Source organism: Triturus cristatus, chromosome 8 (assembly GCF_964204655.1).
Source record: "Triturus cristatus chromosome 8, aTriCri1.1, whole genome shotgun sequence".
NCBI classification, from domain to species: domain Eukaryota; kingdom Metazoa; phylum Chordata; class Amphibia; order Caudata; family Salamandridae; genus Triturus; species Triturus cristatus.
Genome location: NC_140591.1, coordinates 158,177,952 through 158,203,591, shown reverse-complemented (window position 1 = coordinate 158,203,591; position 25,640 = coordinate 158,177,952). Strand labels below are relative to the sequence as shown.

Here is a 25,640-nt window from a genome sequence, read left to right as displayed (position 1 = left end):
CAGGTTTAGGATCGAGGAAGGAGTGGGGGAGGTCTCTGCTTGCGGTAAACTCTTGCGATGGAAAGAACGTTATCATTGACAATTCTCTATTGATTCTTTGGTTTTGGTAATTATTGAGTGGGAATTGGGTAGTGTCACGTTTTACATATCATTAGTATCATGGTTGAATGCATTCATGTAAAACCAGTACAGTGTTCAAATACAGCAGATTAACATGGGTTTTATGTTATTTTCGTATTCAAACAGCTGCACCTGACGAAGGGCATAAAAATAGCCCGAAATGCATTGGGATTGAGATTTCAGCTGCAAAAATGGATTAAAACCCCGTCGTGATGTGGTAAGAGGCCTGGATGGGCACAACCGCCTCATGTGAAGCAATATGGGCCTTTGGACAGTGTTTTCGTGATAAAGACAGTAAAGTTGAAAAATATGGACAAATATTGAATAAATGTGTTGAAAATGAAAAAGTTGCATATAGACTCTTTAAAGCTGTGCGATTGGGCTGGCAGCACAGGTTTGCTGCCAACTGTTACTCATATCCATGTACGTGCAAAGTGGCGAGGCACGGTTTACCCAGTCTGCACGCAAATGGGAATAAACTGAGAAATAAGAAAAATTGATAAATAATGGTGTGCAACTGCGACTTCTTTGCGCATTTACAAATCATATTAACATATTACCATAACATAGCATAACGTCAGCACTGGTTAGCAGGCAAACATTTATGGGGAAACCACACTAAGGATGCCAGGTCTAACACATGGTGTGCAGTGTGATCTGGGTTGTGAAGGTGCTTCATGGGAAATATTACACAGTAATCTTCAAAACTTAAACTCTATGGGTAACACTTCCTTTCTTCGTGTATAATAATGTCGGCCCTGTAGCAGTGTGCAGTATGAAGTATGTTTTGTGCTTTATCTGCAGTTTGCTATTAATCCCCCTAACTGAAGGCAAAAACAGTCTACAGTTTAAGTGTCAAGCGCATTAAAAAGTCTTACATCGATGGTCATGCCCAAAGGAAAGTATTGGTCTGCACATAGAAATCATAGGCTTGACAGTTACCAACTCACATCTGAGACATCAGAGCTGTTGCAGCCCAAAGACTCTCACCCACCCTATTAGCTATCTGCTTGAATAATAATAAAAACATCACGCCTGCCATACAACTTCTACTCTCAAAGTACTCAAGAACATCACCATGCTCTGTTCCAGTCTAATCTTCACATATAGTAGTTCAGTGAAACTTGTATTATCAATCACCTGATTACCACAATCTGCACTTTAGTTCCTGCTGGCTGTTGGACTCTTTGAAGAGATAGGAACAGTAAAATAGGAAGAAAGCCGAAATATTTGGCAAGATCATCCATATGTCTCATGGAGAACATTATATCTAGGAAGCAGAAAACCATACATCTTCTTAAAATCATCTTTGACTCACATATGACCCCCTCTACTTTAGCCAGAAAATGCTTGTGGCATTATAGACATTGATGCCCAACTTAATATCCATAGTTTCAGCATGTTATTTCTTTTCTGGTCATAAAATTGTAGCTGTGCCATAGCACAGAGCACCCACCCGCACACCTGCCATGCACTGTCTGCTTTGCTGTCTGCTCATCCAGTTCATAAATAACACTGGTCTCAGAATGGCAGGGTCTGTCTGATCTATGGGTTAGAAAAGCGTGACCATATTTCTCTCACCAGAAAAGATCTTCTACCCGGAAAGACGTTCCTCATGGCGTGCTGTTAATGCTTGAATCTGTGGTATACCTTTTAGATTTGAGAATTTCTCCCTTATTTTAAGATTTCATGTAAGTACAATTTTCAAAGAATTTTTGTTGCACCAACCTTTAAGTACATCTGGAAAAAGTGCAAGGATTTTATTTTAATAAAATGAAATGACATGGATCATGTCAATCCTGTTATGGTAAACATTTGGGGACAGATTTACAATAACTGGCGCATCCCTGCATATCAGCAGGGATGTGCCAGTTATTGTGCGTCACGGCTCCGCCACCATGGATGCGTCACATTTACAATGCGGCGCACCATGGGGCAAAAATGGGCAGATGCGTGACGCATCTGCTGCCGTAAAGGCAGAGCATTGCTGGAGTTGCGTTGCAGCGCGACGCAGCTCCAGCAAGGCTCGTGGGTGCCCTATCTTTAAAATTCTGCGTCAATCCTTACGCCTGCTTCAAGCAGGCGCAAAGTTTTGACGCAGCATGGCCTTAAAAGTGGCTGAGTAAAATCTTGTACATTTCACTCAGCCACTTTTAGGAGGCGTTCCTGCGCCGGAACGCCCCCACCTGCGCTGAAACGCCTACATGTGGCGCAGGGCTTAACAACGTGACGCATCTCCCAGATGCGTCACGTTGTAAGTACCCCGCACCATGGCGCTGGCTTTGCGCCGCCGCTACGTCACAAAAGTGACACAACGGCGGCGTAAAAGAGGCGCAAGGGGCTTGTAAATCCGCCCCATATTATTTATTGAACATCATCACCTCCAGTTCTTCGAACTGACATCTCTGATCTGTTCCCTCCTCTTCAGGGGAAATCACATAACTCAATGTTACACTTATTGCACACAGCATTTTCTGTTTTACCCCTCAAATTGAGCTTTCATAATTCCTATTAACAACTCAAATAAACAATGACAAAAAAGATGTGGTAGTAACTTGTCTCCCTTTTTGCAGCTAAATGATTCAGCATATTGTTATTCTTTTTGAAGGATCACGTTTTCATGTTCATGGAAGACAATCATCAACACAATATTTTGACTTAGATGTGGACTTCATGATATTTCAATGGGTTGTTGAACCATGCGCCCTAAACTAAGGAACTCGTAGAATCATATCCAATGTCGGTCCATCGATAAGATCTCGTTGGTTTTTCTCCTTAAGGCTAGAAGTAATCATCAGAGTAACTCATAGGGGGGACAAGGGTCGAATGAAGGTCCAGCATACACGTCCCTTTATGAGACTATGTAAGTCAAAGGAGTATACAGTTCCTGAATACAGAGAAAAAGAGGAGGTTGGGAGTAGCGTGAACACCAGACTGGGGGATCTGATTGCTCAGGAGCAAGGGCCCTCACACACCCAGAAGGGTGCCATGCAATATCATCGGGCAGCTCCTCTTCGGGCTGGTGCTGCAATGCCCAACAGGCCCAGCAGGGGGGCTCTTTGCCGGAGTTCTTTACTTTTATGCCGATGTGAAGTATGAGGTGCCGTGTTTATGTGTGCAAATGTGAGTAGAATGGTGTTATGCGAAGTTAAATGTACCTTTTTTTTTTTTTTAAGTTTCAAAGAATTTATTTTGCAATCAAATTAATTTTAGAATTTATGGGATCAAGTCTGAATACTATGAAAAGGGCAAGCACATGCAGAATGAGGATATTAGATTGAATCCCTGAGACATTTTATTTGCGGATGTCCAAACTTGGAGAATGAAAGATAATATTGGCTTCAGCCAATGTTGAGGGTGTTAGCAATTCACAGTATTGATGATGGAATGAACAATAGTTTCCCGAAAAGAGGCAAAGTTAATTGGAAGAACATAATTTTCATATTGTAAATAAAAGTCAAAGGTTTTCTATTTGTTAATAGAGGGCTTTGAAATAACCAAGTTTTCATTTTTTGTCTATAGAGTTGGAAGGTTGATTAAGGTTAAAATTTAAGTATTGTGCAACAAATTGTAAGCGTTGATTTGATCCCCAAAAATATGGTTTTCTTAGATATGATACCCGCGAAAAGTGACAAAGCTGTAAAATTATCTTAACCCCTTCGGTGCCTTGGACGTAATGGTTACGTCCACGGACATGGACCTCCTGTGCCCAGGATGTAACCAGTATGTCCAGACACCTACCCACGGGGGAAGTGCTGGCGCTCCCCAGTGGGTCACCAACATGCCCCCACTGGGAATGACAGCCTGTAGCGCTTCAGCTGCCACCCGACCGCACCTCGGCGATCTGATGATATTGGCACGCTCATGGTGCGCCGACATCATCAAGTGCAGCTGGGGAGATGCCAGGAATACAGATGCGGGGGGAAAGTACTTTCGTCCCGCATCTGTACAGAGTAGATTCCTGCTCTGCAGGTGGGGCAACGATCATGGAGCAGGAATCCACATCACTAGACACCAGCGATGTTTTTTGGTGATATTTGGGGGAGCGACCCCTTAGGCAAGGGTCGCTCCCTTGGGGGCTTATTCAATCCATGGTTCGGCCCTCCCTGGGGGCTGAATCGTCTGTTTTTTAGGCCTATCAGCACCTCAGGGGTCAAAACCCACAAGTAACCAAGGAATGTTATTTTTATGATATTGATGGGGAGCAACACCTTGGTCAAGTGTTGCTCCCCTTGTGGGCTAACTTTATTTCATATTTCCAGTCCCCCAAAGGGCGGATCAGATGTTTTTTATGCCGATCTGCCCTCGGGGGGGGGGGGGGGGCATGAACCACCAGGAACAGTTTTTTAGTTTTGGAAGCGACTCCTTGGGAAAGGGTTGCTCCCTTTGAGGGAGAATATTTATTAGTTATCCCCCCCCCCGGGGCAGATATGCTGTTTTTAAGCTGAACTGCGCTTTGTGCGGACGGAAGCCCACTAGACAATAGGGAGTTATGTTTTGAAGGGGAGAAACCGCTTAGGGCCCATATTTATTTTTATGCCACCTGAGGGCAGGTTGGGCATTATTAGGCCGATCTGCCCTCTGGGGTGTTTTTTGCCCCCTTGAGAGATTTGTGAGTGGACTGAGCCTCAGGGTGGGTGATAACACTTGAGCCAACTGGGAATAAGGTTATATATGTGCTGGGAGATCTGGGGGCAAGGTTTACTTCCACCTGGTTATACTACGCATCCTTTTGTGGGGGATATCCGTGTATTTTGATATCATGTCTGTGTTTTCATTTTCTTTTTTTTTAAATTGTAGAGCCAATTGTTTCGTTTGTGATGTTGGTGCAGCTTTTGCAGATCAGCAGTTTGTGGAGTTGTGGTTGGTACGCTACTCATTTCGTAATCTTTTCATCTAATGTGTATCCTTCGCCTGGTTGAATAATTTGCTTTTGTTCGCTTTTTGTGCAATTGTCTTTCATGCTAGCATTGATGTGTGCACATTGTTTACTGCCTTGTGTGGTATGTTTTTTTCCCTTTCTGTCCAGTAGGACTTCTTTAGTGCTTGCTGTGTATGTGCTGACTCTGGCAAGTGTGTGGTATCGTTTTAAAGTAGATAGGTCTTTGGGAGCTTTGCATTGATTGACTTATCCGTCTAGATTTTTACTATATCCCAGTAGTTTTACTTTCCATTTAATAAAGCCACACTTCATTACTTATTTTACTCAGTGTTGTTGACTTGTTCGTCAGGTTACCGTTCTTGGTAAGGATTATAGCTGGCCACAGGGTGACCACTCAGCAGGTTGTTGGTATGCTTTTCGAGTCTTCTTCTGACCATGATTATGAGACTGACTCTGAATCTGAGGCAGAGGAGGAAGGCCAGGATTCTGGCAGCGAATTTTCTGACGGGGGGAATTAACCGATGAAGTTACTCTCAGTGCGGATGAAGAGCATCTTTTAAAGAAAGACACTGGTGTGCCTATAGTGCAGCAAGAAGCATCTGGATTGCAGCTGCTTCCCATTGAAAGTGCTGGACTCTAGGTTGATCCAAACATGGCACAGCTGGTGTTACCTGACTTTAGTGGAGTTGCAGGGTGTAGAGGGAATTGTGAAATATTTTTGCCTATACTTTTTGTTCAGTTGTTTATGGATGATATATATTTTTTTTGTTTTTGTATTTCAGCTTGATGTGAACATGACAAGGCAAATGGTTAAAAAATCATGGCAATCAGTACAAAAAATGAGTGTACTATGCAGATATAGTTACAACGGCAGAGTTGGATAGGTCAGACACAGTAGGGAAAACCTTAAGTGGGGAAGAAAAACAGAGAGGATTTTTTTTTTTTTTTAAATGTTAATTGTTATACCAATCCGAAAAAGGCGCCCATATCCTCAAACCCCTCTCACGCCTCCTCCTACCACTTTTTAAAAACACAGCTGATTCCCGATTATGGAGAGCAAGAATTCTTGCTCTCCAATTCAGAAAGGTTGGAGGTAACGGGTTAATCCAGTCAGAAGTTATACATAAACGAATTAGAGACATTGCAATACAGAGAAGGGCAGACTCAGAAGATTATCTGTCAGAGCATAAATCAGTCTCACACCCCGTTATTACTAATTCAGGAGAAAATGCTACTTGAATGTTAAGGTTGAACATCTTGGAGAAATGTATATAATTTGACACAAGAAAAAAACATGTGTACATCGTTGGCTGCCGACAGGCCACATCTTGGACAACCCTGAACAAACCTGCCTCCCCATTTTGAAATTTTGGCAGGGGTAAAATACAAATCGAACAGAGCAATATAGCTTTGAGAACGTAAACTCCCAGAAATCAATACAGCATTAGAAAGATCCAATGCATGAGTAATATCTATACCAACCTTACCAAACTTAACTTCTAATTTAGCCTTCTGAGAGGAAAGATCGTCGGGAAGGCCTGATTTTGATAAAGGGCACCTATTCGAGCCCTCCTTAAAATTAGATCTATAAGAGTATTTTTAATAAGTGTGGTAGGGGTATTATTGAGGAGATAGCTGCGTAACTGCAGGTACTTAAAAAAAATCGTGTGAGACCAATGCACACTTGTCTTTTAAGAATGCAAAAGAGGCCATATTTCCCTCATAGTGTAGGTCCCCCAATGTAAGAATACTGTGGGATCTCCACCTAATTGTAACCGAATCTTGAAAAATTGAGAGTAGAAGCCTAGCGGCAGCCAAGGGTGTGTAGAAATTGATTTTGGGTATTAACCATTTCCGACGAACCTTCCTCCAGACTGCGTGCATAGCTGCAATAACCTTGAACTTAGTCTTTTTATAGTAGCTGGGTTCAAGAACCATAAGAAGAGACCCCTTAGCCTCTTGTCCTAAGCCAATCTCAAAAATAGAGGGACTACATGGTGAAGGTAGTGAGGCTCGTGAGCCAAAAAGTGGGAAAGCCAGATGTTGAAGTTAGGCGGCCCAATTATATAACAGAAGACTAGGGACTGACCACCCACCTCTGTCCAATGGTAGGACCATCCATTTGGCGGCACTACGAGGCATGCGATAACTCCACAAAAACCTATTACAGCATCTTTCTGCACTGCTAAGACTAGACTGGGAAAATTCAAAAGGGATGGTCCTAAAAATATAAAAAAAATTCTGCAAAATCAACATATTTAATACATTCCTCCTACCAAATAAGGAAAGATGTAAGTTGTCTAACCTGCGCAAAGTAGAATTAGCGATATCTATAATAGGTAAAATATTCATATCAGGTAGCTGTTCTACTGCAGCCGAAATTTTAACCCCGAAATACATTGCACTTTGCACGACTGGTAGCTCCGAGGGTGCCATAGTTGATGATTGGATAATCTGGGTTTTCTGCACATTAAGTTTATACCCTGAGAGTCGGCCAAAGGAGTGCGCGAGGGTCTTGATGGCCAAAAACGAAGATATGCCAGCGCTTTGAAATCGACCGCATTAATCTTGACAGGCGCGATATTGCTAGAAAGCTCTAATTTATTTAAAAAAGGATCAATATAAAGAGCAAATAAAAGGGGCGAGCAGGGCCAACCCTGTCTTGTGCCCCTATTTATCTCAAACGGCCTTGAGAGCGTCCCTGAAATTGACAAAGTTGCTTGAGGGGCGATATAGAGTGATTGTAGGGCATGTACAAAGTTAGGGGAGAACCCCTTCCACTGAAGAACCCTCCACAAAAAATCCCAGGCAACCCTGTCGAACGCCTTTTCGGCGGCCTACAGGATTGCTCCGGGGGGTGGCTCTGGCCCAAATCCAGAAGATTATTAAGTTAAAACAAATTTACTCTTTGTACTGGAGTGAAGACTTATAATACACAAACACAGCCTGTTCTCAGTCACCCACTTGCACACTTTAAGAAAGCCGCCTACCGTGCAATATTGGAAAATTATCAGCAAAGAAACTCTTTCATTGGTTAAAAAACATTAATTGAAATTTATTCACAAATTAAAAATAGCTATCACATAATCACAATACATAAAAATAAAATAGTCAAAAGTAAGTGACGAAAAGATAAACCTCACTTATGGCAAGAATAAAAAAGATGTGTCTGCATATTATGTCCAAAGACACACAAAGTTTAGAAATATGACTCTCAATGTAGAAAAAGGGACAAAAAGACATACATATAATACAATAGAGGGAGGAACTATAACAGACATCAAATTTCTGTCTTCAATGTGTGGATTTGTGATCACAGTAATCAGAAACAATCTGGTAATAATGCACCCTAATTAGAATTCAGTTCCGCAACAAATTCCACCCATAATCTATGCGTTGACGCGTTTCGGTGGTGTATAATGATAAAGGCCACCTTCTTCAGGACTGACAGAGATAAAGTCCTCCACAGAATAATTTTGTCAATAAAGCCTAGACATAAAACATAATTTAAACATTAGAAAAGAGCAAAATGCAAAAGGATAACATACATATGTCCGTCTTAGTCATAAAGATATAGATTTATTTTACACAAAACAATTTAAAAAAAAAAATTTTTTCCTTTCACTGGGACTCACAAAGATTCCTACAGAGAGTATGACCGCATCTTAATAAGAAACAAATTCACTTCAAAATTTCCAACATTGCACTAGAAGAGCCAAATAAAAAGCAAGAGGAGGGAAACCATTCTCATACGTCACTCATACATTGTTTAGTATTTATAGGACTCCAAATGATAGAAGTGATTTTAAGAAAGTGGCCAGAGTCCAAATTTATAAATCGATAATCTCTGTATCAATGCCACACTTTAAAAGAGCTTTTACGCAAAAGAGATTATTTGTCGTATATAATAGTTTCACTTGCATAGGAAAACAGTTAGAGAATAAATAGAAAAGTATCTACCTGCTGTTCTGTCCCAATAACAATTGTTGACAGCTGATTTAGAGGCTAGAGTTAGGCCTACAATTAGCATATGACTTTATCTGAAACGAGAAAGTTAAAATAATTTTTTCCAGAGCACTTAGAGTATAAGCTGACTCGAAGTATCGCTATCACTACCCTCATTTTCTACTAGGGATAATGGTTACCGTAAAAGAGTATTAATTTGTACCCAACTGTCTCACCTTGGTTCAAATTGATGGAGTCCCAATTCATATGTAGGGTCATGTTCTATATTTAGACATATTTATGACGTTCGTTAGTGATAAGGGAGATTCCAAGTCTTGTTTACTTGCACTTTTAAGGCGGTGCGGTCTCTATGAGTAAACAATAATTCAACATCAGTATGACCCATTTTGTTATATGCATGTCACATGAAGGCAAATTTTAGTACTATGTTGGTTTGACTGGTGACACTTACCCTGGATGGAGGTACACTAGTGGTGTATAAATTGAATTTGTCAAGGAATCCCTTGAATAAGCCGTCCTATCGAGTTGACCAATATTTTTTCCTGATTCACCCGATTATTTGGGTACGGCTGAAAATGAAATAAATAATAAGCGTATTGAAAATATCTCCTTATGTTAAAGAAGGAGGCAAGTGTATTAGTCATGAATAAGACACTATCTGTGGTACGATGGTTTAAAAGGTTCCCTTTCTAAGTGACAGTGAATAAACCCTTCTTTGCTAAATGCTAAAACGGGTTGAAGATTACCCGAACTAAGACTATTCTAACAGACGGCAGAGACACAGGGTTCGGCTCTTCTATTCTTAAGCCAAAAAATGTGGAGGTACACCGCTAGTCCTAACGCCTGTTTGATACATACTGATTGTCGGCAAAACCATTTGCTGTCTAGAGGCACGAAAAGGCGCGACTCGTTATATTTTTACGGGCCGACACTCCTATCACCCAGTACCTAATGTATTGATCTAAGTGATAACTACACTGATCTGACAACTTGACTCGGAATTACCCAGAAAAGCTGGGGAGGGTTGGCGCTACCGCCCAAGAGGACGGGTCTGTGATAAAGATTAGTATCGTAATTCCTTACCTGCGCAAATTGAAAAACGCGTTTCAACAAACGTCGCAGTGCTCACACCGTCTATCACAGAGACTACTGCTACACGCTTGCCTTTAACCAAAAGCTAATTGGTCACGTGGTTACAGAAATCGGCACGGACAGTAAAAAAGGACTATACCAACGGATTTAAAGGGGGATTAATGTCGGCTCCATCTTGGAGTGAATAATCGCTCCGGTTCTGTTGTGTTAATAAATACCAGATCGAAATTGTCGAGTCCTGTGGAATGATGGGCACGAAAATTCTCTCGAAATAATCCAGAAGAGCAATAACTCGGCGTGTCCCTTCCGGGGATAAATCCGTGTTGCCGAATAGAGACTAATGGGGATATGACCGAAGCTAATCTAGCCGCCAGGATCTTTGAAAAGATTTTACTGTCCGTATTTATCAAAGAAATCGGACGAAACGAGGCGGGATCCAGCTCGGGTTTACCTTTTTTTTTTTAACAAAATGATAGTTGTAAAACGCCAAGAATCTGGAATACTACCAAGCTGGGCGTCTCTGAGGGTCGTTAAAAGGTCCTACTGAATCTCTGAACGGGATGTGCTGTAGAATTCCAACGGAATAGAATCAGGACCCGCTGCCTTACCACTAGCTAATGAATTTAATGCTAATTCCACTTCATCCCATACAAGGGGTGCGGCAAGAACCGTATTTTGGTAATCCGAAATTTTGGCTGTATTGAGTTCCTCAGTAAAAGCACCAAATTAGAAATCTATAGTATGGGAGGTGACTTCCTCGGTATATAAGGAGCGATAAACTTCTGAGAAAACTGTCAAGACCCCATCAGGGGTATCATGAATAGCCCCCAAAGGATTCTGAATCCTAGTAATACGGTTAGCTAAACCACGCTGCTGAAGCCGCTTGGCGAGGACCCGCCCAAATTTCTCACCATACTCGAACATTGTCGAGCGGTACTGCAGATATTTAGCCGCGAGGTCTTGACCAAAGAACTCAAGCAAAGAGGCTTTGATTCGTGCAACCTACGTCTGAATAGAAATTATATCCCCACCCTCCCTAATCGTGCTTGTAAGCAAAACTTCAGCGCTGCGTAATTCGTCGATCCGAGCCTTAGTTTGACCCTGTATTTGCTTCTGACGAAAAAATGAGAAGCTTTTGGTCTCCCCACAGACAGCGGCCTTAAATGAGTCCCAAACTATGTTACAGGGGGCAGAGCCTCTATTAATATTAAAAAAATCAATTGCCCAAGGCCTCAAATGGTCTAAATAATTTGTATTGAGTAACAATTTTCGCTCAAAAGTCCAGGATCTAGGGATTCTTGCAACGGCTGGTGTAGTGCATTTAATAACTAAAAGATTGTGGTCCGACATAATTCTAGGGAAAATTGCAATTGATGAGGTGAGTGCCAGTTGATCAGACACAAAAAAATAATCCAATCGGACCATTTTCTTATGGGGGGGCAGAAAAAAAGGTGGAGCCGTCTTTATCTTTACAATAACGAAACCATAAATCGGTCATAAAATGTTCTTGGACAAGGGCTTGCAGAGCTCTATAAACTCTAGGTTTTTGGCCCAGGTTGGTCTGCCCTCCAGTTAAGTTAAAATTAACTGACAAATTAATGTTTAAGTCCCCACAAAGACAGATAGGCTGGGGCCATAAAGCCAATTCAACATTTAAGAAGTCTAGAAGTACAGGGTCGTCCAGATTTGAATTATACACGGTACAGACTGTCAGGGTTGAGCCATTAATCAAGAGCTGCGTGATTGCCCACCGCCCCGCAGCATCTTGGCTAAATCTTAAGCATGAGCCTATCCCACGTTTCATTAAAATAGCCACCCCCTTATCATAGAGGTCTGGTGGGAACACACTATCAGATCAAACCCAGGAATTTTGAGACATTCTCTATTATTCCAGGGGACGGGAGTTTCCTGCAAGCAAAGTACCTCTAAATGAAGAGCATGAATAACCCGTACAAATAAGGCTCGCTTCTTCCCATTATTCAGACCGCAAACATTCCATGAAGCAATGGAAATTTTATCCGTTGTCATTAGGAATTTTAAAGAAAAATATCACAATTTTAATAATTCGCTGATTTAAACCAAGATTGCCGTGATTAAAAAAATAAATTTCAAGCTTATTTTTTGAATGCGCCCTAAGCCCACCCACCCAGCCACCCCACACCCCTGCTGAACCACCCCACCCCCCATGCCCAAACCAACCCCCAAACAAGGCAGGGATCGAGATCCCGGTGATGGAGAAGCCGGTATGAGCAGGGACCCCCCCAGGAGTCGCTGCCAATTCCCCCCAAAAATGTTTTTTTCCATCTAGTAGCTAAAGAGAAAGAGAAAGATATATCATTGTAAACTTCAAGTTACAAACAATTACATTATACATTCATTGTAATGTAGCCAAGTATGCTTTAGCTTGGATTTCAGACTCAAAAAATCTAGTCTGGCCTTGAAAAATAATTTTAAGTTTAGAGGGAGAAAGCAAGAAAACTTGTGCCCCCTTAGACTGAAAAGGAGCGATCAGCTGGCGGAGCTGCCACCTCCGCTCTACCGTGGCTGGACAAAAGTACGGTCTAACAAAGAACTGATATCCCTTTCCAGACCTTTGCCTCTCAGGCCTGGCTAGATCATAAATCCTTTCTCTGGCTAAAAAATTATGCAGACAGATTAAAATGGCGCGAGGTCTATTGTGAGTCTGACCCAAACGATGCTTTAATTTGAAGGGGAAACGGTGGGCACGCTGGATCTCCAGCCGCCAGTTCCATTCCTTCACCTCTGGAAATACTTTCGTAAATAAGTCGATGACAAACTGGCGGATGTCTGAACCTTCCATGCCCTCGGGAACCCCCAAAATTCTTAGATTGTTTCTTTGTGCCCGATTTTCCATGTCGACCAGTTTCCCTTGAATGTCAACCCTCTGCGACTGAATTGCATCAATGGTGGATTTGTGAGTCACTAAGTCATCTTCAAGCGTAGAGATCCGTGTTTCTGCTTCAGTTTCCCCAGATGCAATATCCGTACAGGTCTTGATTGCTCTGCGCAGAGAGTTTTGGACCCTGCAACACGCCCCTTGCGTGCGGGCACTCTCCTGTCGCGTCTCCTCACGGTGGGCCATAATTGTTGGATAAATTATAGCCAATGACATTTCACCGGGAGGGGAGCCGGATTTGGATTCCAGAGGGTGGGGCGCTGGATCTTGAGAAGTGCCTTGGGGTACTGACTGTACAGAAAAAGAATAGTCCCATGCCAATGAACCAATATTTGAACCAGGATCTATAGAAGCCTTACGAACTGTGGGGGGCCTCTAAAGGTGCCAATGGAATTCAAGGCATCGTTGGTTCGCCAGTCGCCATATCGCTGCCCTCATCCTCTGTCCAGTCTTTGTCCAATCCGATGTCCTCACCCGAGGAGCCCGTATGTTCAGATAGTGAGAAACAATTATCACCATCTATATCAACATCAGCTGCAGAGAGAACAGGAATCTGCGACAAAGCAGTGTGAGGAACATGGGAACCAGAAATTTGTGAGCTAGGTACGAGGGCTGAAGGAACTACATCTCCCAGCATCCCCTGTGATGGTGCGTCCAAACCCGGACCCAGGGCAGCCTCTAAGCAGGGAGCCACCGCCACCAGAGTGCCAACCGGTTGCTCCGCATCACTATGGAGAAAAGTGGCTGAAGTTGTACCCCCTTCAACGCAGCCACATGTCACAACGGGAGAGGGAGAGGAAGAAGCAGCAACCGCATCTGCGGCTGAAGAGCCAGCTGCAGGAGGAAAACCAAAAGATCCCGCCGCAGCAGCAGGGCTCGGATTGCCCCCGTCGGCCGAACTCGCCCGCAACTTGAACATTGCAGGAACCGGGGCCGAAGGCTTGGAGATTCTGCTGGCTGTAATGGTAGCCGCCTGAGTCTTTCTGGGGACATCTGCGGTCGGCGCTGACGCTGGAGGTGAAGGGTGAGCCGAAACTGGCGTCTGTGCCCCTGCTGCGGACCTCACAGTGGCCCGAGCAGGGACCCGTGAGTGACTTTTCGGGGGCATCCCAGGAGACGGAGCAGGCTGATGAGGCTGGGGGCGCCGCTCAAGGCAGTACGTAAACAAACTAACACCGGGAGAGCGGCGCGCCGAGATCCAAGACTGAAGATCGCAGCGTAAACACCAAAGCCGCCAAAGCAAAATCCGTCAGGTAAGGACTTTGCGGTATAGAAACATCAAGATTGGTAGCTCCTGATGGGGGAGAGGACGCTAGCACCCGCTCACTCGGCCAAAGGAGTGGCCGCCATCTTGCCTCTGAAGTTAAATGTACCTAGTGTTTTAATATGTGGGTTCCTTTGTTAACGGTAAAAGTGATAGTGAACCAGTGATGGGTACTATGGTCCATACCAGTTTGGAGAGTGATAGCTTAAAAGAAGGTCAACATGTTTATTGCCTATTTAATGTCAAAACTGATCATAGAAATTCATTTCATGGTCACTAAGTATATTTCCCTCTTATTATATCCTGACTTATACCAAAACAACTTCTCAACCTGATTTCCCTCATATTTTCTCCCTTCTTTTCACTACCTATGTCTACTGATGTCTATGTGACTTTTGTCCATCTACATGTATTTATCGATCTCTTGACTGCCACAGTCCAATCCCTCAGGGCCGGCTTTAAGGCAGTACGACTGGTGCAGCCGCACTGGGCGCTGACCTGGGGGCGGGGGGTGCTGTGTTTAGCAATTACTTATGATTGGAGCGATGAGGGGCTCTTTTGCGCAGTGGTAGTGAGAGAATCAGAGGAGGCAGTCATGCAGTGTGGGGGCGCCAAAAATGAATGTCGCACCAGGCACACCCACCGCTGAAGCTGGCCCTGCAATCCACTATCTATCCCACCTTATCAACCATAGATTGACATGACGGGTGTGACCTCCCCACCCCACTACTTCACATTGCAGTGATGTCCACCTGATGGACCGTTAAATACTATAGACCAACCCCTTGATTCTCGGCTGCATATTTTTTTTGACAACCTCCTGCAGTTATGAGCTCACACCTAATACCCCTCTCACATTTCTAATTACTAGGCATTTTCATCCATTCATCACTGTTCTGCACTTATCTCCTACTTAAGCACATGCCTGCTTCATTTATTTGATATTGGGCTGGACTTTCTCTTGACCATCACCCAAAAACAGCACATTACAATATTAGTTTATGTAACCAATAAGCAGTACTGTACAAGGTGTGATGTGTTTGGCTCCAGTTTGCAGTGACCACACCACATTAACAAATTGGCCTTCCACTTAATCTACATTAATATAATTTTTTATATTGATTTTTTCTTTGTAGTGTTTGTATTTTCTCTTTCTCTTCTAATTGTGAATTGTTTTATTGTCTTTTCCATTTTCATGTATAACTTAAAATATTGTACTTTGTTGGTCCAGAATTTTTATTTTTGGATAGTTTTTCATGTTCTTGGCCAATCATTTACCATTTTTCTTATGACTTTGATTATGATATACAGCCTTGAAAAAGTCGTAGCCCTGCACGTCAGAAGGGCCATAACACGTGTTGACTGGCCTTTCTCCTATATTTTTTCCCCATTTTCTGTACAATCTTTTTCACAAAATTGACCATTCTAAGAACCAGTATAATAATGAAAAATCAAGATACGATTAAAAGTGAAATAAATGTTTCCTAATATTGATCTGCTGAAAAAAATGAAACTAATGTTATATTGTTTGGACTGACTAACCTATAATCCCACATATTGCATAATTTGCAGAGTTTGACAACATTTTTTTTCGCTCAAACCAATCAAAACTTACTATAACCACTGCCATATGTGTTGTCGCATGGCAGGCCCTTTACAAAGGTTAACTGGTTACCTGACAGTTTCATATTGCTTTACTTTCGTGGTACACATAATTTGAAACCTTGGACAAAAATATTTAAAGTAACTCTTTCACAAAATGTCCGGCGTTGCTACATTATACCACATAATTTGCCTTTTATTGCCTTTTATTGTCAGATACCTTAGTGAACACTTCAGCATAATTTGCTCTGCACACACACTCACCACACACCTACTCTGCACACAGACTCACCACACACATACAACACACACACTCTCTCGCCTCACACCACCGCCAGTACTTCAACTGCCAAGCTCTCTAACCTGGTTTTCATGAACACTCGGTGAACTAGGGATTTGTTCATTTTAAAAGCTCTAATGGAGGCGCGGCTAATGCTTGTACTTTTCCTGGGACTTTTGCACAATACCTTGTTCCACTTATCTTCTCATGACCAAACTCTAGACAGCACTGGTGAATGTTATTTTTTCCTACACAGATGTGAATGAATGCACATACCCTGAACTCAATGTTTGCTCCAAAGAAGAGGTCTGCAGAAATCTAGAAGGCTTCTATAACTGCTATGGCCACCATGAACCTCCTGGCATGAACACCAGCCGACCAGATGATAGATTCCCAGGTAAGACAACGCCACATGGCATCATATTAAGGGAAGGTGGCACTGGACACATGACTCAAATGGTGATGTTAGAGGAGGTTTTTATGTATGTTTAAAACAGGTCTGGCTAATACTAACGAGCCAAGCATTTCTATGGACTTCACTATTGAGCACATTGGACAAATCCAAACGCTCCATCTGTGGGTACATGGTTTCGAAGGTAATGCAAAATAAATAGCAATTCAAACTTACCACAAAAGTTGCTCTTATGAATTGAGATCTGTTCTGCTTTGCCCGAAGCTAAAATCCTCATCAGTGCAAGCCTAAGCTGCTCAGAGGTAATACGTTTTCAGCTGTCCACTAATACAATTTCTGGGTTTAGATCAGTAAGTGCCTTTGGGACACTAGGGTACTTGCTACTAAATTAAAACAATTATCGTCCGATCTCCCTGCTCCCCTATCCAGTCAAAGTACTCGAGAAAGCCATCAACCAGTAGCTCACTGAATACCTGGAACCGAACCACCTACTGGACGCCTCACAATCTGAATTCTGTGGCAACTATAGCACTGAGACCGCACTGATTGCGGCCACAGATGACATCAGAACACTCCTCGACCACAGAGAAACTCTGGCCCTGATCCTCTTCAACCTCTCGACACTGTCTCCCGCAACAACTTCATCAACAGACTCTACAACATAGGCATACAGCAAGATGCCCTCAAGTGGATCGCCTCCTTCCTAACATGATGCACACAGAGCATCCAACTGACTCCCTTCACATCTGCACCTAAAGACATATGTAGCATTATCACAAGGATCATCCCTCAGCCCCGCCTTGTTCAAAATCTACATGACCCCGTCGTAGATGATGTCAGATTCCATGGGCTCAACATAGACTCCTATGCAGAAGACACTCAATGGATCCTCGCTCACTGAGGACCCCTTCAATGCCAAAACCAACTTCTGCAATGCCATAACTACCGTAGCCAAATGGATTAGAGACAACTGCCTTCAACTCAACTCCAACAAAACGGATGTACTGATATACGGGAAGAACACCTCCACATGGGATCACAGCTGGTGGCCTGCAGAAGTCAGACCCACACCGACTGACCATGCTCGCAACGTTGGCATCATCCTCAATAGCCATCTCACCATGAAACGACAAGTCAATGCAGTCTCCTCCTCCTGCTTCGAAACACTTAGCATGGTCCGCATAATCTTTGGATGGATCTCAACCAACATCAAAAAGACCGTCACTCAGGCCCTCATCCCCAGCCGCCTCGACTACGGCAACGCCCTCTGCATATGCATCTCAACCCAGCTCTTCAGAAGACCCCAGACCATACAGAACGCTGCAGCCAGACTCATCCCCAGTCACCTCGACTACGACAACACCCTCTACATAGGCATCTCAACCCAGCTCCTCAGAAGACTCCAGACCATACAGAACACTGCAGCCAGACTCATCCTGGACCTCCTCAAAGAAACCCACATCACCCGCCAATAAGATACCTCCACTGGCTCCCCATCCAGAATAGATGCCAGTTCATGATCCTGTAAAGCCCTCCATGACCTAAGACCTGCCTACATTAACCATTTCCTGAACTTCCACAAGCCCTCCAGACACCATCGCTCCTCTTCAGTCGCTCTCGCACACGCCCTCGCATCCTTCCCAGCTGCAGCATGGAACAGCCTTCATCTCTAATTCTGTACAGCCTCCTCGCTGGAAGACTTCATAAAGAAACTCAAGACCTGGCTCTTTGACAGAGAAACAGCACCCAGATACCACCTGGGTGACAGTTCTGTGCTTTACAAATGATTAATTGATTGAAGTCTCCAGGGCAGGTACAAAAAAGATGTCAGAGGTCACAAAACTTCTTTTTACTTTGTGCCAATGAACCTCTGCTATCAGCTGGAATTAGCAGATGGCAGTCAGCATGGCAACTGGCGTGTGCTATTGGTGGCTGTATTATGATAATATGAGGAGTTTGTCTGGTGTACTCTTGTGATATAGCTCACTGTGCTATGGATAGTTAGTTTATGATCATTTATAGATTCTGATTAACGCACACTACTGAAGTAGCTCAATGTATGATTGGAGTACTTGTGGTAAAACAGTAAGAATCTGATACTAAGGCTAGAGCTCTGTGGAAAAGATTAATGTTGAGAGGAGTTGCTGTGCATGGAAGACAAGTTTCAGCAAGGAGCAGTTGAGTTAAGGTTTAGTTTCAGTTGTGAGAACTGAAGAAACGTGACAGGACACAAGACACCATTGATTGTCCATTTACAAGACCAAGACCCCAGAGCCCTGAAGAAGGCATCTCATGAGATAGAAGCAAAGGATCATATATTTCCCATTCTATTAGACAAATCTTTGATATATTTGTCAGTATATTAAGGCAGTCAATGGCACAATTTTGCCACTAGCTCTTTAATTATCCCTTTTCTGCTATCGGTTGGTCATAGCATAAGGGGCTACCCATGGCATATAGAGGTCATGCATGACAACATGCTGGCACAGGCACAATGGAGGTAATCATTATTGACATACGTGGGGGGGGGGCACCAATTTAATTTTTATTTTTTTAAATAGTCAACTCCGGGGAGGAGGGAGCAGCAGGCTTCATGAAAGTACTTCAATATTTAATAAGTGCCCTTTCAGAGCCTATATTTGAAGAGTCAATTTGTATAGAACTTTTGCTTAAAAATACACTATTTAACTCCATTTTATTTTTTTCTTGATAGGAGAACCATCTCAATCCCCCCAGAAAAGGTTAAACTCACTCGCTCCTCTTGATAACTCACCAGAAATCATTACAATTATTATGCCTCACCCCTTTTAAAGCTCACCAGCAGCCAATGTCAACAGTGAGCAAAATTATTCCTGCCTGGCCCTAAAGTAATCTTCCGTTTGAAAAGGCATCACAATTGTCACATTATATCTTGAAGTGGTCAATACAGACGCTCCGGTTAGAAGAAAACTGATCTCAGTTCTCCTCAGGGAGGGAATCCTCAACTAGACCTAGAGTTGTCCAGACTTAGACCCGCACTAATTCTGTATGGTCCATGGTCCTCCATTGGAGTTTTAGCATAGAAGGAAATATCCCCCTCCTATTCCAGGTAGAGAGAAATAGAATATTGCTGGGGTCTTCTTCTAAGGGAAGGAAGGGGATGATGCACGAAGGCCAGAGAGACTCCCAAGGATGCACATGAACGTTGCCACGAGCCACACAAGAAAGACTATCCATACTAGTGTTTAAGACCCAGTACACTTCCCCAATCTCCCTCGGTCTTCTACTCCTTGGACACCAGCTCTTTCATAGTTTACTTTCATGCTATGACAGGTTGATCACTAAAGCTAGAGTGCTGGTCAGTTCCTTCATCGTACCTCTGACTTTTGATTCTCAGAGCACCTCGATGGGCAAACAGGAGCCACCAACCCTATCTTCCTGCTGGCAGGATTAGTTAACTCATATGGTCAGCCACTGATGCAACTCACACCTTGGGAACCATTACCAGTAGCCACCTTTGAAGGGAAGTCATCCTTCTTCATCTTGCAGATGACAACACATCCCCTGCACAAGTTATAAGTTACTTCCGTAACACTCGCACACAGACGTTTCGGGGTGCTGAAGAAGACAACACACAGAGATAAAATAAGTTTACAGGGCACAGTTAGAAAATATTTAAAAGCCTAATAAGTGTTCAGTCTTTTCCAAAATATTATGAGTGATGGAAGCCTGTGAGGGCTGTCCCACCTGAATACTCAAAGCAGGGTACCACTCTTCCGCATGAAAGGTTGGTCACGCCTGTATCCTGTTGATGGGAAATGGTTGCTTCGGCACCATCACCCACCACAGTAGGTGCATTGTCCAAATCTGCTACAGATAGGGCATAGGGCAGAGACATGTTTAAAGAAGAGCTATCTCCAGGGTCGTCTGGCCCTGCTCCCCCATTAAAACGTTAGAGAATATTAATTAAAACACACACACTTTATACTTTGTTACTTGAATAATTCTTGAATGATTTCATGACATTGATAATAATTTATTGACTTTTTGGTGTTATAAATCGGCAATCAAGTGTTACTCATTTTATCAAAATAGGAGTTGATGAAATGTAAAGGAAATAATTACATTTGGAGGATGCTCTTGTTCCAGCTGTATAGCTTATTCATACTTTCTGTATTCTTAAAGTGAGCTATTTTTCTTTCTTTTATTTTCTTTCGGTTTTCATTCTCCTTCCTCATGTTTTTTGCATTTTATTTGTTTTATCCACTTTCCTTTCGGTTGTTCTACCTTCCTTTGTCTTCGTTCTTATTTCCCCTCTCTTCAAACCTATTGCCTTTCTATCTGTTCCTTTTCAAATTTTTACCAAATTGTCTTATCTTCCACCACTCCATTCCTTCCTTCCAATTCCTGCCATCCCTCCCTTCCTCCTGCTTTCTGTCTGCTCTCTTTCTCCTTCCTTCAAATCTTCTGTCATTTGTATTACTTCACCACCCTTTCTATGCACTTTCTTCCCACACTACCATACTTCCATTTTTCCGTTCTTCCACGATATGGTAATTTTCTTTCCCTCTTACCTTCTAGTATCTCTTTTACTTTCCTCACTCCATGCTTTCCCTTCCTCGTCCACTTCTTCTATACTTCCTTCCATCCTCTCTTTCTTCTCTTTTTCCTGTCTACCTCTGTACGTCCATTTTCTCCTGTGCCTAATATCTCAACCAAACACACCCATCTGCCTTATCTTATTTGCTCACTTCTTCCTTCTTCCTTTCTGCACTCTCTTTGCATTCTTTCTTTCTTCCATTTGATCCTGTTTTCTTGCATCTTCACCCTTTCATTCCTATCCAGATACGATGAACTCCACACCACCATCAGCACTCAGTCCTTTTACAACCAACAATAGGTCGGTCAATGAAGGGATCCCGACACCCATCTTGCCTTCCAGTCTTACCGCTCCATGGTGCTGTAAGTATTGTTCTTTTCTTTCGTGTTTTTAGCCCTTGGAATAGCTGTTAAAGCAGATGTCTAAATTCTGTTAACATGCAAATAAGGTCCCAATTATAATTCAGAAATCTGTCACTCTGCAGTGCTATTCAGTTACATAGTATAGCTTCTGACCAATTTAAGAGGATCAAAAAATACCCTATTTACTCGGAGGCTGCTAGAATATGGAAAGAATACTGATCACATCCCAAGTACTTCTATAGCGGAAATACATTTGAAGAAATGACACGTGATTTGAGTGATGTGTTGCGGGTAGCTCATTACCGCAAACTATACAAGTGTATGCACCTTTTGAGGCCATATACTCATAGTTAGAGGAGTCCTTTGGCACATTATTGTTAGACCTGTCAGCCTTAGAGTGGTCTTCCCCTAAGCTTTTTGCCTTCCTCCTCCATATTTGCTTATCTTGTTTTCGCTGGCCTTAGGACTCTGTGCACTTTATCACTGCTAACCAGTGCTAAAGTGCATGTACTTCCGCCTCAAAACATGATGACATTGTACTACACCTAGTTAACATATTTATTGTACTTATAAGTACCTAGTAAAGTGGTACTATATGTACCCAGGGCCAGTAAATTCAATTATACTAGTGGGCCTGCAGCACTGTGCAATCAACTTACGTAGCCCTTTAAACATATTTCAGGCCTGCCATTGCAGCCTGTGTGTGCACTTTTAAACTGCCATTTCGACCTGGCAATGTAAACATTTTGGCATGCCCAAACCTGCCTTTTTAATACATATGTCACCCCTACGGTAGGTCCTGGACAACCCAGATGGTAGGTGCAGTGTATTTAAAGGATTGGACCTGTACTTTTAAGTTTTACATGTCCTGGTAGTAACAAATTCTTACATTCATTTTACAGTACTGCAAGGCCTACCTCTTACATAGGATAACATTGAGGTTCCATTATTACATTAATAAGCTTTAACTTCCAAATGTGAATGGGTAACCAGTGTCTTTGGAATTGTAATAAAACAATGTAATGAAAAATCCTCTCTTATGGTAAAGTCGGATTTTAAATAACAATTTTGAAAATGCCACTTTTGGAAAGTTGTGATTTTTCTGCCCTAGCCATTTTGTGCCTGTAGCCTGACCCTGGGTCACATGACTAGATGTAGATGACAGTTGAGCTTTGTGATATAGCAAACAGTGAGCTTTGTCTATTCTCCTAGACAACCACACACAATAGAGAGCTGAGGTGTGCCAGGATGGGCCATCACTTGCAGGGTGCATGGGTGGAGCTCGACACAGCCCTACTTACATTTGAATAGGCAGTGTCCTGCCTTCACACAAAGGGCTGCCAACCCACTGCAGTTAATCTGGAGCTATGACAGGGAGGGCAGGATGCCTGGGTACTTTAAAGCGAAATCTCTAGAATCTTCTCCTACTTCAAAGGCAGAACAAGGTATAAACACTGGACCTCAGACACCAGCTCTTCAGTACATTTCTGGACCTGTGGATACTCTGCCAGAAAGAATGACTGGTGGGCTGCTGAAAGGACCACCATTCTGCTGGACTGCTGCTCTGAAGGAACTGATGCCTTGGGTTGATGACCCGCTGCCTGCTACCCTCTTGCCTGGGTGAGAAGGAGTGGACCATCATCTGTTCAAACCTAGGACCCCAAAATGACTCCAAGGGCTAGTTGGCTGGCCTCCTGACTAGAGCCTGAAAGACAGAAGGCTCCAGCAACCTTAAATCCAGCACCTGGATTCTGCCATCTGTGAGTATTGTCCTCCCACACCAGTCCTGGATCCTTGGAAGTGGGCCTAAATGTGTTCTGCCAGCCCATCTGTGGATTGAGCAGAACTGACACATCTCCTCTGCTATGTGGCACAAACCTGAGCATAACTGATGTATCACCTCTGCTGTGAGGATTCTCCCAGCACAAGGGCTCCGCATCGACTTCCCTGCTGGAATCAGAACTAGAGCTGTGTGAAGCTTCTCCAATACAGCACATCTCTCATCGACGGCAGCCTATATGAAAATGCAGGATCTCACATCACAGCCTCATTGCTGTTTGGAACCGACGCATCGCCTTGACTGCTGTGACGCGTCCTTGATGCCGGACACCACATCGACAGCCCTTGTCAACTGGATTCTCGACAACGATGCAGGACCTTGCGTTGCATCTACGCAGCTCCCAAGAACTTACGCATTACCCCGATTGCGCGACGCATCCTCAAGGTGGGACCTTACAACACTCCACAAGTAGGACTTAAGGTACTCTTGTTCAGTGGGTCCAGCTTGGTCCCTGTAGCTTGCCCGCAGTCCATCGCAGACAGCCTGAACTTGTGACTTTGTCCCTGTCCAACCCGACCAGATATCCATAGTTGGCACTTTGTGGTTTTGGGTCTAATTTTACTGAAATCTTTAAACCTGCATACCTCCGGTTCCATTGATTGGATTTCTGACTTTTTTTTCCGTTTATTAAGACTTACTCTAATTTTCTAATCAGGTGAGGGATCGTTTTGTGGTGTTTTTAGGTCTCGCCTAGCGTTGCAGCGCGAATGCGCTGCCATCACTTTGCGAGGCTTGCAGTATATACTGTAGTGTGGAAGCTTCATGGAAGCTCCGCCCACTCTTTGCCCATTGGCTTTTGTCTTAAATGCTGCCTTCCGATTGGTTTGAGGCTTGTTAGTCCCTCCTTATTCATCATTTGTATCCTTCCACGGCTATTGGCCCCTTTACTACTGACACTATTTTCTTCCTTGTCTCCCCACCCCACCGCTCCCTTCCTCAGTCTGTGACTTCTCACCCTCCCCCGCACCCCCCACTCCCCTTCGTGTTTTCTTACCTGCCGGCACTTCCGTTTTCATCTTTATTATGGCCACCTTGAAATATGCGAGTTCAAGATGCATGCTGTTCAAAAACTTCTCGTGTTTAATTAACTAGATTTTAATGTTACTCTAAATATAAGACTCTAGGCAACATTCGGAGTATGCATGGCACCTGACGCCTCTTAGTTCACAAATGGCATTGTTGTCGGGCGGGAGGAGCAGCAGTGTTTTAACTCATGCTTAAAACAAGCACTTTTAATACCTTTCTCTCAATTCAGTGCTATAATCTTGTGTACTGAGGTGACGCGCTAAAGAAATGCACTTTTTTAAATTCTGAAGAAACATTATCACACATTTACATCATGTTTACTGTATGATTAACATGCCAATCATTTTCACGGCTCGCCCACTGGCTCGTATACGCTTGGCTCGTTTCCGGTTGGCTCTACCTGCTAATTAATATATTGGCTCGCGCACCTCTAACAAAGAGAGATGAATGGATACATGAAAGTGAGCCCGGTAGATGGTAGAGAAATAGACTAGTGCAGACAAACAGACAAAGTCAGTCTCCATTGCCTCACGTCAGAATCAACACTTTCATTAACCTGGAAATTTGCCGGCAACTCCCGTATGCCCCAATCTCATCCCCCTCACCTATTCTTAGCAGAAGCGGCAAATTCTGAGCTGTGCCCTGCTGGTGCACAGGAGCACGGCAGAGTCTGTAGAAGTGCTGGGATCCCTAGCCTCTCTCGGGCGGGCACCTAAGCCTTCCGGGTGCCTTCACACTCAGGATAAATGAATACATTTTGTTCTGTGCTTTAGTCGCCCCTCTGTGAGCACTGTCTGGTAAATGGAGCTCTGTGTTAATAAACACATTCAGAGAAGTGGATGTGTACAAACAAACAACAGCCACAATACGGTACGTTTTGACATGTGGTTAAATACCTGCTCATCAAGTACCTCATTGGCTGATCATTCCAGGGCACTCCCAAAATTACATTTGGACACATTTGTTCAACTGTAAAACGCTCCCTTCTATGGGTCATTTAACAACTGGGGCTTTGGGGTTAGGTACATACTTTGGACGCTGTGTAAAAGAGTAAATACAAAAATTAATGCAATGAAACTAAGCAACCAGTAGTGTCTAAAACAGTGTGAAAACTGACATGCATTCTGGCATTTTGTTTAGTTAATGTCGATTTTCTCATAGATGTGAGTAAAATACTCTTAATACCTTAATGAAATCTGCACACTTTTAACTAATAGCACCGGGCGACATTTGAGAACTAGGCAACGAATACATTTTAATGTACCCCCAAAGCCCCCCTGCCCCTCCACCCCATTGGC

At 43.2% G+C, this 25,640-nt stretch overlaps 1 protein-coding gene across 1 annotated transcript in view; it reads left to right on the top strand.

Annotated features, from left to right (window-relative positions):
* Positions 1-25,640, top strand: part of UMODL1 (uromodulin like 1) — a 633,174-nt gene that overhangs the window by 322,776 nt on the left and 284,758 nt on the right. Inside the window, exons 6-7 of the mRNA XM_085621215.1 lie at positions 16,380-16,520; positions 21,360-21,476. Of these exons, the coding sequence (XP_085477341.1) occupies positions 16,380-16,520; positions 21,360-21,476 (258 nt within the window). The remainder of the gene's footprint in view (positions 1-16,379; positions 16,521-21,359; positions 21,477-25,640) is intronic.